This window comes from Volvox carteri, assembly GCF_000143455.1.
Source record: "Volvox carteri f. nagariensis unplaced genomic scaffold VOLCAscaffold_23, whole genome shotgun sequence".
NCBI lineage: Eukaryota > Viridiplantae > Chlorophyta > Chlorophyceae > Chlamydomonadales > Volvocaceae > Volvox > Volvox carteri.
This window is the reverse complement of record NW_003307566.1, coordinates 1,411,272-1,424,524: the sequence shown is the minus strand read 5'-3', so window position 1 is coordinate 1,424,524 and position 13,253 is coordinate 1,411,272. Positions and strand designations below refer to the sequence as shown.

At 54.3% G+C, this 13,253-nt stretch overlaps 1 protein-coding gene across 1 annotated transcript; it reads left to right on the top strand.

Annotated features, from left to right (window-relative positions):
- Window positions 1-8,652: 8,652 nt before the first annotated feature.
- On the top strand, window positions 8,653-13,174 carry VOLCADRAFT_105100 (uncharacterized protein; the record flags this gene model as incomplete). Its single annotated transcript, XM_002951410.1, has 4 exons — window positions 8,653-8,823; window positions 9,854-10,460; window positions 10,973-11,236; window positions 11,502-13,174. Exons 1-4 carry the CDS (start codon window positions 8,800-8,802, stop codon window positions 13,172-13,174), a joined length of 2,568 nt encoding a protein of 855 aa, XP_002951456.1. The 5' UTR covers window positions 8,653-8,799.
- Between the last annotated feature and the right edge of the window lie 79 nt (window positions 13,175-13,253).

Genomic DNA, 13,253 nt, shown 5'->3' with positions numbered 1-13,253 from the left:
AGGCTTCAGGCTCTCCGCAAATATGTGTGCGCGTACACGAATGAAGTGGCTCGCCCAAAAGGCGCGAAAGGGTAAAATATGTATGTATGTATGTATGTCGTGTGCAAAGTTCGCCATGACGTGTCTTGTGCTATCTTGTCCATCGGACTGCCCCAACCGGGCCTTAACTGCGCCATGACCCCTTTGTTCGTTTTCGTTTTTGCGGCCACTTCGGCGCTCGCCAATCTCGCACTCGAGGCTGGCGCACCGCCGCGCGCCGCGCCGCGGGTAACCCCCTTCGCTGTCTTTGTGTGTGTGTGTGTGTGTGTGTGTGTGTGTATCGCCTTTCTTGTTTCAGCTGTGCACTGCACAGTTTCGCGCCTTTCCTTTCCTTTGCTTTCCTTTACTTTCCATTCCAAACCGTGCTGCGCCGCGCCACGCCCAACCGGCCCCCCTAATGTACGCGGCATCACATTTCGTTTTGTATGCGCTGTATGTATGTGCGCTGTGATGCGCTGTGCTGTGTTTTCGCTGCCCCACACTTAAGTTTTAGCTGTGCATTAACGAACACACACACCCGCAATTAACTTAACGTGAAGATTTTTGGCATACCTCCGTTGCTTGCTTGATCTGTGCATTCTACATAACTCGCTTTCTAGGAAGGAAAAGGTTCTCGGGAACCCAAGGTTTGCTTAAGGATATGGAAGAGGGCCCAGAGTGGTTCTGGCACTAGGGCAAAAGGTGCATGGGGTCATGGATGGAGGGGGAAACATTGACGCTCGATATGGGGCCTGTGGGGTTTGAGAGCTCGGGGCGGCCTTCATGGGGACCGTTCCACAGGAAGGTGCACTCCCGATGGCTTTAACAAGACTGTATAGATGATTGCAATGGCGACAGACTGACCGCTGAACGTTATGCGGCAGCTCGGGCCTTGGCTGTGCTTGAGTGCATGGCTTGGCCGCCTGGAAAGCAACAGCGCTAGCTAGCAGGCACTTTTCTTCTTATAACCATAACTCTCCAAGATATCAATTCTGTACCTATGTCCGACGTATGCACTGCACAACTGACATTTGAGGACACACCGGTATGTGTATGTGTGTATGTGTGTATATGCGTGTATATGTGTGTATATGTGTGTATGTGTGTATATGTGTGTATATGTGTATATGTGTGTATGTGTGTATATGTGTGTATGTGTGTATGTGTGTATGTGTAAATGTGTGTATGTGTAAATGTGTAAATGTGTGTGTATGTGTGTATATGTGTGTATATGTGTGTATATGTGTGTATGTGTGTATATGTGTGTATGTGTGTATGTGTGTATGTGTAAATGTGTAAATGTGTAAATGTGTGTATGTGTGTATGTGTGTATGTGTGTATGTGTGTATGTGTAAATGTGTAAATGTGTGTGTATGTGTGTGTATGTGTGTGTATGTGTGTATGTGTATATGTGTGTATGTGTGTGTATGTGTGTGTATGTGTGTGTATGTGTGTGTATGTGTGTATGTGTATATGTGTGTATGTGTGTATGTGTGTGTATGTGTGTATGTGTGTGTATGTGTGTCTGTGTGTATGTGTGTGTATGTGTGTATGTGTGTGTCTGTGTGTATATGTGTGTATGTGTGTGTCTGTGTGTGTCTGTGTGTATGTGTATATGTGTGCATATGTGTGTATGTGTGTCTGTGTGAACGTCTGTATGTGTGAATGTCTGTATGTGTGTGTGCGCGAGCGAGGGGGGATTCTATACTGCGGTGAATATTTGGCGCTGGTGTTCAGGAACACCGCTTGCAGGTTGCACGAGCGCTTCGCTGCTGCTGTCTAACGAGTACTGATGCGCAGGACGGCCGCCGAGGTGCGCAGCAGGGGGCGCCACGGTGATGACCACCGCGCTGCGTAATTCATTAATCGGGATGATGGAATGTGCGCGATGAAGCCAGCAAACCGGCATACACACTGACCGACCGGAGACTAACTGCTGGATGGTTGCTGGGTGATTGCCGGGTGGTTGCCGGGTGGTTGCTGGGTGGTTGCTGGATGGTTGCTGGGTGCTTAGTTGCATTTCGCTGAAGTTGATAAGGCACGGAAGGCGTTGTGCATCCGTACGCACGTATGCACAACGAACAATCAGCGTGTACTTGCGTGCATATTCATTCTTCGACATCTGCGACTCCCGGATGAAGTAGTAGGCGACTCGGCCTACTGGTGGTTCTTCGGCTTACGGCTATCAAAATGTAAAGCTTGCACACTCCTGTGAGACGGAGCTACGTTAGGGAGCTGCTAAGAGGGCAGAAGGACAACTTGGAGCCGGCACCTCGCTCGCCTACTCTCGCCGCGTTAGCAAGTACACATTAATGACGTTAAAAATGCATGCCGTAATGTACGACATACATCCTCATGAGGGCCTTTCTTGGCACGGTTTACGATGTGCAAAAAGTATTTGGCCCTTGTTTGGACAAGTGGAGGAATCGATTTGAAAACAAGTGTTTGAATTTAATTGGCAGCGAAGGAACTAAGGACTGCAGGATCGGATGAATGGCGGCGCCCAATTTGACAAAGTCCGCCGTTCGACACTTCCCGATTCAAACGTTCGCTCGAACCTTCATTCCTTTATTAGCCCCGGCAAAAGGCGGGTTCCTTTGTCGCTTTGGGTTTCCACCCCTCCCAACTGGCCCTATGGCTGCCCTATGGCTGCGAACGCGGTGGGAATGAGGGAGGCTCCCGTTGTCGCGCCTTCGCGCCTGCAGTCACCACCGCCGCTGCATATCACATGAGCGTCTGACTGTCTTGCTTGCCAGAGGAGTACCCACCAGAGGGGAAGCAACCGGGAGTGCAAATGGTGAAGTATAAGCACTGGATGGGGCTGCCCTTTTCGGGAGCCGCAGCCGTCATGTGGCCAACACATGCTAAGGTTATCATTCCTCGTTTAGCACATCGTAGGATAAATGCAGTTTCGTTTATGTTGCTGGGCTTTGGAGGTAAACAGAGCGCGAAGGGGCAAGTACCATGTCCCCAGGGGGAAACGGTTTTGCCGCTGTTGTGGTACTAATAGCCGAATCGAGGATGAAAAACACGTGTTATTGGAATGCCCAGCCTATAATGATATTCGTGCTGAAGAGGGATTCAATCATCAACAGAGCATATTGGAGGCCATGACATGGGAACCAGTACGTCTGGCGAGGATGTTGGAACGTATGTGGGCCCACCCCACCCCCGTATGTAAGCCCACCGAAACTCGGTTATCCCCTTTGGACGCCAGTCTGGCCTGATGTGCGGTGTTTTCTGTTCTCCGTGGCTTTTAGGCGTATGGATATTGCCCTTGGGCCTTCGGCTCGTATGGGTAGTTTTACAGGTATGGGGTCACGCACCCCCAACCATGTTACACACACACAGATATCACAACGCGCTGTGAAACTCACAGAACGCTGTTCAGCGGCAGTGGCAGCAGCAGCAGCAGCAGATCAGCAGACGCTTTCATTAAAACTCTCCACCCGGGTAGGTGAGGTATTTCCCGGGTTCGCTCTTTAAGCCGCCAACATGCTTCCTCGTGCCGACCTAAGGGGGTGCGCTGGGAATAGTGCAACACTGCAGAGGTACGTCGTTTGAATTAGCAGCAGCTGCTGCAGCCTGCTGAGCAGCAGCAGCAGCAGCAGCAACAGCAACGGCAGCAGGTGCTCGTCCTTTCCCACAGTGTAACACACCAACAACAACAACAACAGCAGCAGCATGGCCGCACTGGTTGCGTCCCACCGCGTATTTACTTCTTTACGCGCATGGCACACCTAGAACTTTGGTTTCATTGCAGCAGGTAGGCGCGGGATAAGTAGGCAACAGGATTGCCACACTCGACCTGCTGGGATAAAGGCGGCCCCACGGTTTGACGCACAGCGTGATGACAGCGAACAGGTTCCCGGGCCCCTGAAAGCTTTCACCGACGGCCCAGTCATTTGTGCGGCGAACCTTGTAACTTGTACCTTGTTACTTATAGGTTGTGCCGGCATTCGCCGTATCTTCTCTCACGCTTGTAGAGCGCATCCAATAGTTAGATCAAACACTTAAGCGTGATGAACTGTATTCAGGCTGTGCTTCAAATATATAGGGTTAATCTAAATAAATAGGGTTAATCTAAATTTGCGAAGTGTTTGGCGCGATGAACGGGCGGCCGAGCCAGCAGCTATAGTAAGATGCGTCGCGAGCATATAAATGTCCAAAGGCTCTTGGGGATAAGATTATGTTCAAATTAATTTTCCCATGGGTGTAGGCTCATGCTTTGTGCTGCAAACTAAATGGACAAAAAGACACGTACAGGATTGACTTCATGAACCGACCATAAGCACTGCGAGCTACAAATCATTACGTACTAACGCACAAAATTAAAGTAATGGCCGCTAAGATGGCCTTGATTCATGGAATGGGAGGGTACCGTATGTAAGCAAAAGGTCCAGAACAATCCACACCAATGTAACAGAGAAAGCAGGGGCCAAATATATGTCCCGAAATAAGTATACAAGAGCTTATGATTCCGCGATAATGAGGAGTTGGTGGTACATGAACGCGCAGCGCACGAGGAAGACTTTAAGGCGGTATGTGCCTAACCCAAAGACCTGGCGATCCTTCCTGTACAACCCGCATGCAAGGCGTGCATAGTAGTAGGCCCTGCCTACCGTTCTGTGGACACCCCTCCACCTTTATTCTGCCGTGTCTTATGGCGAGTCTGGGCCTCCCTCGCCATACCTTTTCGGGGGTTCTCCCAGTATTCGTACCATTTTGCTGGCCCTCTGGATTGGTGTTCTATCTGGCTAGTGCTGGCTTACCGTTTGATCCGAGCCAGGGGATCTCCATACTAGCCAATGCGAAGAATTCTGGCCACACCGCGCAACGAACCACGCAACGTGCCACATCTAGTTGCAGCTAGGCAGCTAATAGCATGATGCGCATGATGCGCATCAGCAGGGAGATCCTATCGCCCTTGACGCGGAAACGCTTCAGGTAGAGCAAAGGAAAGCTTCATGAGCTCTGCCACTGGGCAACAAGTATGTGCAGCACGGCTAAAAACGTGGCTGCTGATGGGCAGTTAAACTGTGGAAAGGTGCCCCTGATGCGCGGGTGTCGTCAGCCTCATTTTGGTTGCCGGTACCTGCAATCAATAACGCGTCCGTCGACCCAAATTGCCAATACCCAATGGAAACCATCACTTCATTATTTGTTTTGATGTGAGCTTTCATTTCTGTGCGTGCGCGTGTGATCAAAAGTGTATGACCGCCATGGCAAACCATATCTCGGTGCACGCAGCCTTTTCCAAGCTTTCCAATAACTTGATGATTGGACGGCGGTGAACAGCAGGCCAGGGCATGCGTGCCTCGACCGTCATATGGACGAAGCCTTTAGGAAAAGATAATGTAAAGCCGATGTAAAATAAAGCAGAAGTTCATGAGCTTCAGCAGGTACCGACATTTTGCGCTCCACAAACGCTTACTGTGGCAAAATAGAGTGCATCCGAGTAATGACTGAAAAGATTTTTATATCACGTTTGTACAGGTTATTGCATGCTGTTTTCATTTTTGTTGTGTTAGCTCAACAGCGGTTACAACCTGCCGGCATTCCTGACCGCCCACCGTGCGCCCGAATGCGCCCACCATGCGACTCGGTGGGATTGACGCTCCTATGCAGCTTACGCTTCCAAAGAGCGGCTGACATTATTAAATCCGTAATGCATAGCTCATATAGCAATGAACACATCCTTTCTGCCCGTAGCTTATGGCTATTTCGCAGCAGCTTAACAGCACGTAGATCTTCTCAGCGCCAGTCCATACCCGCATGACATAGTTCTTGCAGCGTTATATCTTAGATCATAAATCCTAAACATTAAGCCACTAGCGAAGCCCCTAGAGGCCTTCCAGATGTACGGATTTCACAACCCTCCAGTCTTACAAGAAAGGTTTGGAAAACATTCTTAAGGAATCATTTCAAACATTTTATTTCCTATATAATAGCAATCCGGACTTTCCATCAATTTGCCGGACCCAAGCCATACATGCAATGTACGTCTCTTCCTTTTCCAAGTGTGCCTCGAGCATTGTGGGGAGACCATTTCGAACCGTTGAAACTAACACAAGCATTAGGACCTGCCTATAGGTCAATACTAGGTAAGCGCAGACACTAGGCCAAACAGATCGGACGAATGTATCGCAGAGGGCTATGAACTCTTCCATGGAAAGACGTGATTCCGTAGGAGCTGCACATAGCAATACGTTCCTAAAAAGGGAACGGAAGCAGATCCGAAAAGATGAGAAGAAGGATATCGACCACCGCAATGGGAAGGTGTCTAGTCGCGCCTTAGTATGCGGAAGGAGAAAGGCTTCCATCAGGAATTAGCATGAAGGAAATCCGCTTGCCCAACCGCACTGTCCGGTGGTGTGGCGCCGGAAAGCAGCCTCCTTCAACGTGCCCATCGGCAGCAATAGTCGTACCACTCATGGGCCGTAATGCAGGACGTAAGCCCCTGCTATCCTCCCTCCGCTGTACGAACGAACGCGAGCCCGATAGACCTTGCTTCCAACGTGCGCATGTTGCCGGTAGCAGCTCGACAAGATAATGGAGCCGTTTCGTGCCATCAAGACGGTTTGCTTCATACGATCGGTAATGCAGCGTTGGGCCCAGGCACGACGATCGCAAACTGACACGAGAACAAAACCGTCAAAGCACTAACAGAGTATGCCTGAGACATTGGGGTTACGGACCAATCGCTGCAAGGATTGCACAGTAGTAGGGCCTGCACGCATGCGACAAAGGCGACATCATATCAGGCAGGGTCTGGCGTGCCCATCTTCAGTCGGCAATCTAATCAGTTTTGAGCAGGTCGGCTTCGGCCCATACAACGGCCCAAATGCGGCGAACCGTTTACATCCACTGTAACTTTAACGCGATCCATTCATTCGTTCGCACTATCAAGGTTGATAGCTATAGCTAAAGACCTCCCAAGCCGGTGCTTCCACAATGTGGCTTCTGGCATATGCTGCGATATTCTGATACCACTACCATTATCAGTATCAAAGGGCTTCAGGTGGTTATTCCTGTTGCTTTTCCGTGTACGTCGCTGTACGGGTCGTACATCGGATGGCTACATCTTCGCTGGTGTACCGAATCCGGTGTCATTGGACACCACCCGGACTGGCGGTGTGATGTAGCAATAGCAGTAAATGGCTACACCGTTACGATTACAGTAATAGTAACACTCCGGTAAATGACCACGACGCAGCGAAAGGAAACACACTGCTGTCATAACACATGTATGTGTTTTTTTACTACATGTATGTGTTGTTACTACATTTATGTGTTGTGACTACATGTATGATGTGTGAAACAGGGGGGTATATCTTCGCCAGTGGCAGCTACCCTGCGAAACCCTGCCTTCCCCGGTATTTCGGCTTTCGCCATCAACAACAGCAAATGTGAAGCCACGGGCTACACGCCCTTCTACCTTATGATGTGTGAAACAGGGGGGTGTATCTTCGCCCATGGCAGCTACCCTGCAAAACCCTGCCTTCCCCGGTATTTCGGCTTTCGCCATCAACAACAGCAAATGTGAAGCCACGGGCTACACGCCCTTCTACCTTATGATGTGTGAAACAGGGGGGTGTATCTTCGCCCGTGGCAGCTACCCTGCGAAACCCTGCCTTCCCCGGTATTTCGGGGCACCCTCATCCAGTCACCCTAGTCAACTTCTCAGTGGATCGCTCAGGTTCCGCACCCACCACCAGCATCCAACGGAATCTGCCGGGTCGACAGCGGCCCAACTCCATTCCTGGTCGGCTCGCAGGTTAACTTTATCCCAAGTCACCACCGTCCATCAACTAGGGGCGCAATACCTTCCACCATCTGAAGGATTTTCGACCCTGACAGGTCTCGATCCCCAACATGTATGTTGGTGCTTGTACGTAAATATACAGCGCGCAAGGGGCGGCACCACGCAGCTGTCTTACAGGGCGGTACGGGCCCCAACGCAGATCTCACTGGTCAGGGCTATGTCTGAAGCACAAGCGGCTTTCTTCGTTCGTCAGCATGAGGCAGTTAGCGAGTTAGTTGCCAGGTAACGGCTACTGTGCACGGTAACTACTTTCCGCAATGGATTACCATGTGTTCAAGGGCCTGTGCAATTCATAACAGTGATTCGTCCTTCCGGAAGCTACTGCGAGAATGTGCGGCAGTGTAATGGATTCAGACGCAGCAGAGCGAGCAGGCGCGCTAGTCAGATAGCCGTACGTGTACATGTAAGAACATGTACCGTAACTCTATATACCTTTCAGTCGTGTGGGCGGATTTGATCGCAGTTCTGGCGACGACGTGTTTCCTGATCTGATTTTATGTCCAGGCACCACTGTCTCCGTGGAGGCGTGGGCGGTGGGCATACCAGGGCTGCCCTTGATGGTCGACATCTTTGGACAGATGGTAGCCACGGCGCATGGATAAAGCGTGCATAAGGTGATGGAGGAGGGTAACCAGCAAGTGTTTACGTTGGTATTGAGATCTGGAACTGCCAGGTGGGAATGTGCAGTGCGGTTCACGGAAACTGTGTTGTACGACGCCCTGAGATTCGCAGCCCGCAACATTGGCCTCTTTGATTGCCACGCTTTCTTATTACCTTGATAATGGATACATACTCGCAACTGGGTTTGACGTTACGTTAACTTTTTATTATATCGCTTTGGCTTTGGCGCGCCGACGCCGCGTCAACTAGATAGGTCGACGAACCTGACGAGATTAGAATGCTGCTAATTCGATGAAAAGGTGGACCCCGTACAACGAGCGGGATTAATTCTAGTTATGGAAGCTCTTCATACTTCAGGGGTGAGTCAGGAAACGGCCCGAACTCCTGCATCCCAAAATTGTAAGCATGCACGTTAAAATTAAAGTACTCATCATCTGTAACATTTCTGTATGGCTTGGACGTAGCTTTGCATTCATCGCACTTCTGTGTTAGTGGCAGGACGCCAGGGAAACTGGTGTAACCTTCAATGGCCTTATAGACGTTACCATATTTCAAAAATTTGGCACGATGTAATGCAATACTTTGCCGCTATTCCTCGCCATGTCTTGCCTAAGACCTAACGCCTTAAGCATGAAACGGAGTCCTTGTGTCGACCGCCTGCCACCTCTCTTACCGATATCCAGGCCATTGAAAATATACTTAAAACTGCAAACCTGTGTAGGACTGAGGTGGAGCAATCCGACGAGTTAATTTAGTGGCCTGAGGCGCATGGCGGTGAGGAGCGCCGCCTGTGCACGTGACCTTCCGTTAGGTTTCGCATCTGTTCAGCGAAGCGAATATAATTTCTCCTGATTCCTGTAGTCCATCACAGTCACAAGGGTTCAGGGCCTACAAGCTACTCGGCCGAAAGGTCCTGCACCTTGTACCGTAAAGTGGTTTCGCTGCTTCGTCATGTTTGTGACCCTATGGAAGTCAGTCTTACAAATTTTATTAGAGATAATGGCGAGCATTATTTTGATATCTCTACCGGACTCCGCTATCTCCAGACTTTGCACGGGCACGCGCCTTCGCGGCACGTGCATCGGACGCTGTGCCCTCAATCTCAACCCCTCCAATTGCGCATCCTTCACCTCCCCTCCCCGGTTTGCCACTTCACCCCCAATCCCCCCCGTTACCCGGTTACCCTCTTCCGATGTCCTCACATTTTTTCCTTCCCACACGGCCAAAACGCCTGAGGCGCCCCACTCTCACTCCATTTCACCCTATCCCTTCCTGTCCGCTTGACCGTCCTATCCTACATTCGCAATCCGCAAAATATGCACTTAGCCACCACCCGCTTCTTCTTCCCCCCGGTTCGCCGTTCTCCTTCCCTATCTGCCCCCCGGCCAGGAGCCAACCTTACACACAACCTACGGCGACATCGCCGCTCCCCCCACCGCCACCACCAACCAGCAATGGCAGCGTCGCTTCCTTTTCGCCAATGCACTTCCGGGAACTTCAGGACAGCTGCCCTCGCCGCCGCCACAGCAGCGCCAACAAAAACAGCGCCAGCAGCGCCAGCAAATGATCCATAGCAGTTGCGGCGGTTTATCTTGGGACCGTTCCCACAGGCTCCAACCCCCGTGTCTCACCTCAGAGTCCCTCTGGCAGCACAGGCATCACCCGCACGTGCCCCGCACGCATGCAGAACCTCCACCATGCCGCGGCGAGTGTGACGGCGGCGAGTGCGATGGCGGCAGGTGCAAGGAGGGAGGATCAACCCAAGATGTTGAAGTTCCATTCCTTGAGGTTTCTTGGCTGGGCAACTGGGAGCCGCCGCCGCATGGTATGCCGCAGTGGCGATGCGCAAGTGGCGATGCAGGCAGGAGCGGCGGCGGCGGCGGTGCCGTGGCTCCACAACGATCTTTGAAACTGTACGCCTTGCCGACGGCCCTCGCCAGGCCGTCGCCTGCGGCAGCTCGCGCCCCGCCGCCGCCTTTCAAGGATGATGATGACAGTGAGGGGGGCCTCCATTCTTCGTCATTGTCGTACGGAGCCAACGGAGCGGTGCAAACGCTGCATTCGTCGCCGTCAGGTTGCGGCCAAAACCTTTACCCGCAGCAGCATGATTACCAGCAGCAGCAGCGGCAGCAGGAGCAGCAGCGACAGTATCGGACATCTCTTCATCCTTCGGACGCGGTGGCTGTAGAGGCGGCTGCTGAGGCGGCTGCTGCAGTCAACGGCGGGGAGGGCAGCGGCGGCGGGAGCGGAAGCGGCGGCGGCGGCGGCGGCGGCGGGGGCAGCAGCCGCGGTTTCATGGTTTCAGAGCTGCCTTGGGGCTGTGCTGGTGTTGGCGACCGCGGGGTAGATGACGACGACGATGACAACAGCTGTGGCCACGACGACGACGACGACGACGACGAAAACGACGAAGTCGATGACGAAAACGACGGAGACGATTATGATGGCGTCAGCGGCACGGACGACAACGATGATCCTGACGCCCCCTGGCACTCCGGGGCCTTGCAGATCATGCCATCAGCGCCAACACGACCTCCGTCACTACGAACCACCGCCGCATACCAGCACCAAAGCAGTGTGGGCCCCAATGTATCGAGTCATCCAGATATTGTACTCACACGCCGCCCATCCACGCCATCCTGGGCGCCGCGGCCTTCCGGACGTCTCAGCGCGGCGATTGCGACCCATGGGTCACAGCCGCTTGTGGCAGTGACCCATGGGTTGAAACCCGTGCCGGCGATACATGGGGTACAGCCGCGTCTGCCAATGCAGGTACTGATGCGACAGCCTGCCGACATGGATTGTGTTTTGGGAACGGAGCCCTGGGGGCCCGCCCGGCAGGCGGGGCGGGGGGGATCACCCGGGGATAGCAACAACGCGACGGCGCCGCCGTCGTCGTCATCATCACCGCCGCTGTACGGCGGCGATGCCGCTCCGCTATCGGGCCGCGGCTGCAGAAGCGGAGGAAGCAAACCAGCTACTAGGCAGTACCGATGTACTACGGACGTGTACGACGAGCCTTATCTTTGCACGGCAGCGGCGTACCCTGCCGCTGGGCAGGACGACGCTAGTCAGGGGTTTTCTGTGCCGTACCTGCATGAACGGCAGCGCCAATCGAAACGGCCGCGGCGGCAGCTGCAAGACCGGCTACAGCTACAGTCGCCATCGCCATCGCCATCGCCATCGTTGCGAAGTCGTGTTCCGGGGACGTCCAGCAGGGCGGCAGGGTGGAGTCGTCCAGGGGGGCCTGCGTGTGGGCCGACGCGGCGCTGGCGGAATAAAGCCTTTACTCAGGATGTTACGGAGTTGTCGGCGGTGGCCCTGGCGGGATTTAGGGCCGCGACGGCGGCGGCGGAGGCGGCGGAGGCGGCGGTAGCGTCAGTCTTGGCACCGCTAGCTTCCGAGAGCTGCGAGCTGGCGGCGGTTGAAGCGCTGATGGACATGGCGGCCGGTTCCCGCGTTGCGCCTCGTTGTGCTGGCGCTGTACGGCCGCCGGACGTGGAAGACTGCATAGTGAGTCCGCAGCGGCCTTGTCGCCTTGTCGATCAGACATATCAGGATTTCGAACCGGTGGACGATGGCGAGACCGGCGCGTCCCCGCCGGCCCGCTTTGGAGGGAAAAGAACGAGGGGGTCAGCCGTGGCGGTGTCGGCGGCGGCAGCGGCGGCGGCGTATTCCGGCGGTGATGACGGCGACCGCCGGGACGCGGCCTACGGTATTACAGCGGCGGCGACGGCGGCAGCCGCGTGTGGTGGGGTTCATGTTGACGCGGCGGCGGCGCCGCCGCCATCCTCGACGTCAACGTTGCCGACGCCGCCGCGGGGGCCGGACGGGCCGCAGCTTCTTCGGGGTGCAGGACCGCCGCATCGGCTATCAGGCCGCGACTCTCTAGATGGCGGTGGAGGTGGCGGCAACAGAATGACGTGGCATTTGAAGCTGTACCCCATGGCCTCGACTTGGGCTGCAGCGGCGGCGGCTGTTGATTTTCCCAACCCCGGTGATAACGGATTGACTGGTGGAGGAGCTGCCATAGCTGTTACAAGTAATATCAATAATAAGAATAAGGATAATGATGAGTTATGTACTCTTGACAATTCTGGAGCGCTGGTGCCGTACGGCGTCACCGCCCCTAGGAGCCTGCTCGTCCAGGACGAGAGAAGAGAGCCACCCAAAGAGCCCCACGGGTCATTCCCAGACGACGCGGTGATGAGAGCGGCGGCATGGAAGTACGACAGCCATGACCGGGCTCTACCGGTCGTAACGGTATGGCTGCCGGAGGCGGCGGTGTCACTGTACGACGGCGACGGCGGCGGCCATGGCGGCCATGGTGCACAACGGGTGCTGGGGATGCCGTCCCCTGAGGTGGATGAAAACAACAACAGCAACAACAACGATGACGGCATGGCGACGGCGCCAGCAGCGGCAACGGCCCTCGATCCGTCGCCACCGTGGCGTCGCATCCCGGACGAGACGCCGTTGAGCAACCGAGGGCTGAGTGGGCCACCGCCGCACGTCGGCTGCGGACCCGTGGGTCGGTGGCGTCCCAGCTCCTTGGCGAATACCGCCAGCGGGGGGTACCCGCGGCTGGGTCGGCTGGCACCCTGCAGCGGCGCGCATGAGCCCCCGGGCGAGGGCGAGGGCGAGGGGAGAGGTGCGGGCCGAGGCGGGAGCGCGAAAGCGGAGCCCGTGACGACCATGGCGACTTGGTGATTGGGGGCAGGGGGGACGTCAATGTAGCCGTGGAAAAAGGTAGAAGGTGAGGGTGACGGCGTGGGTGCGCGGCGTGGGT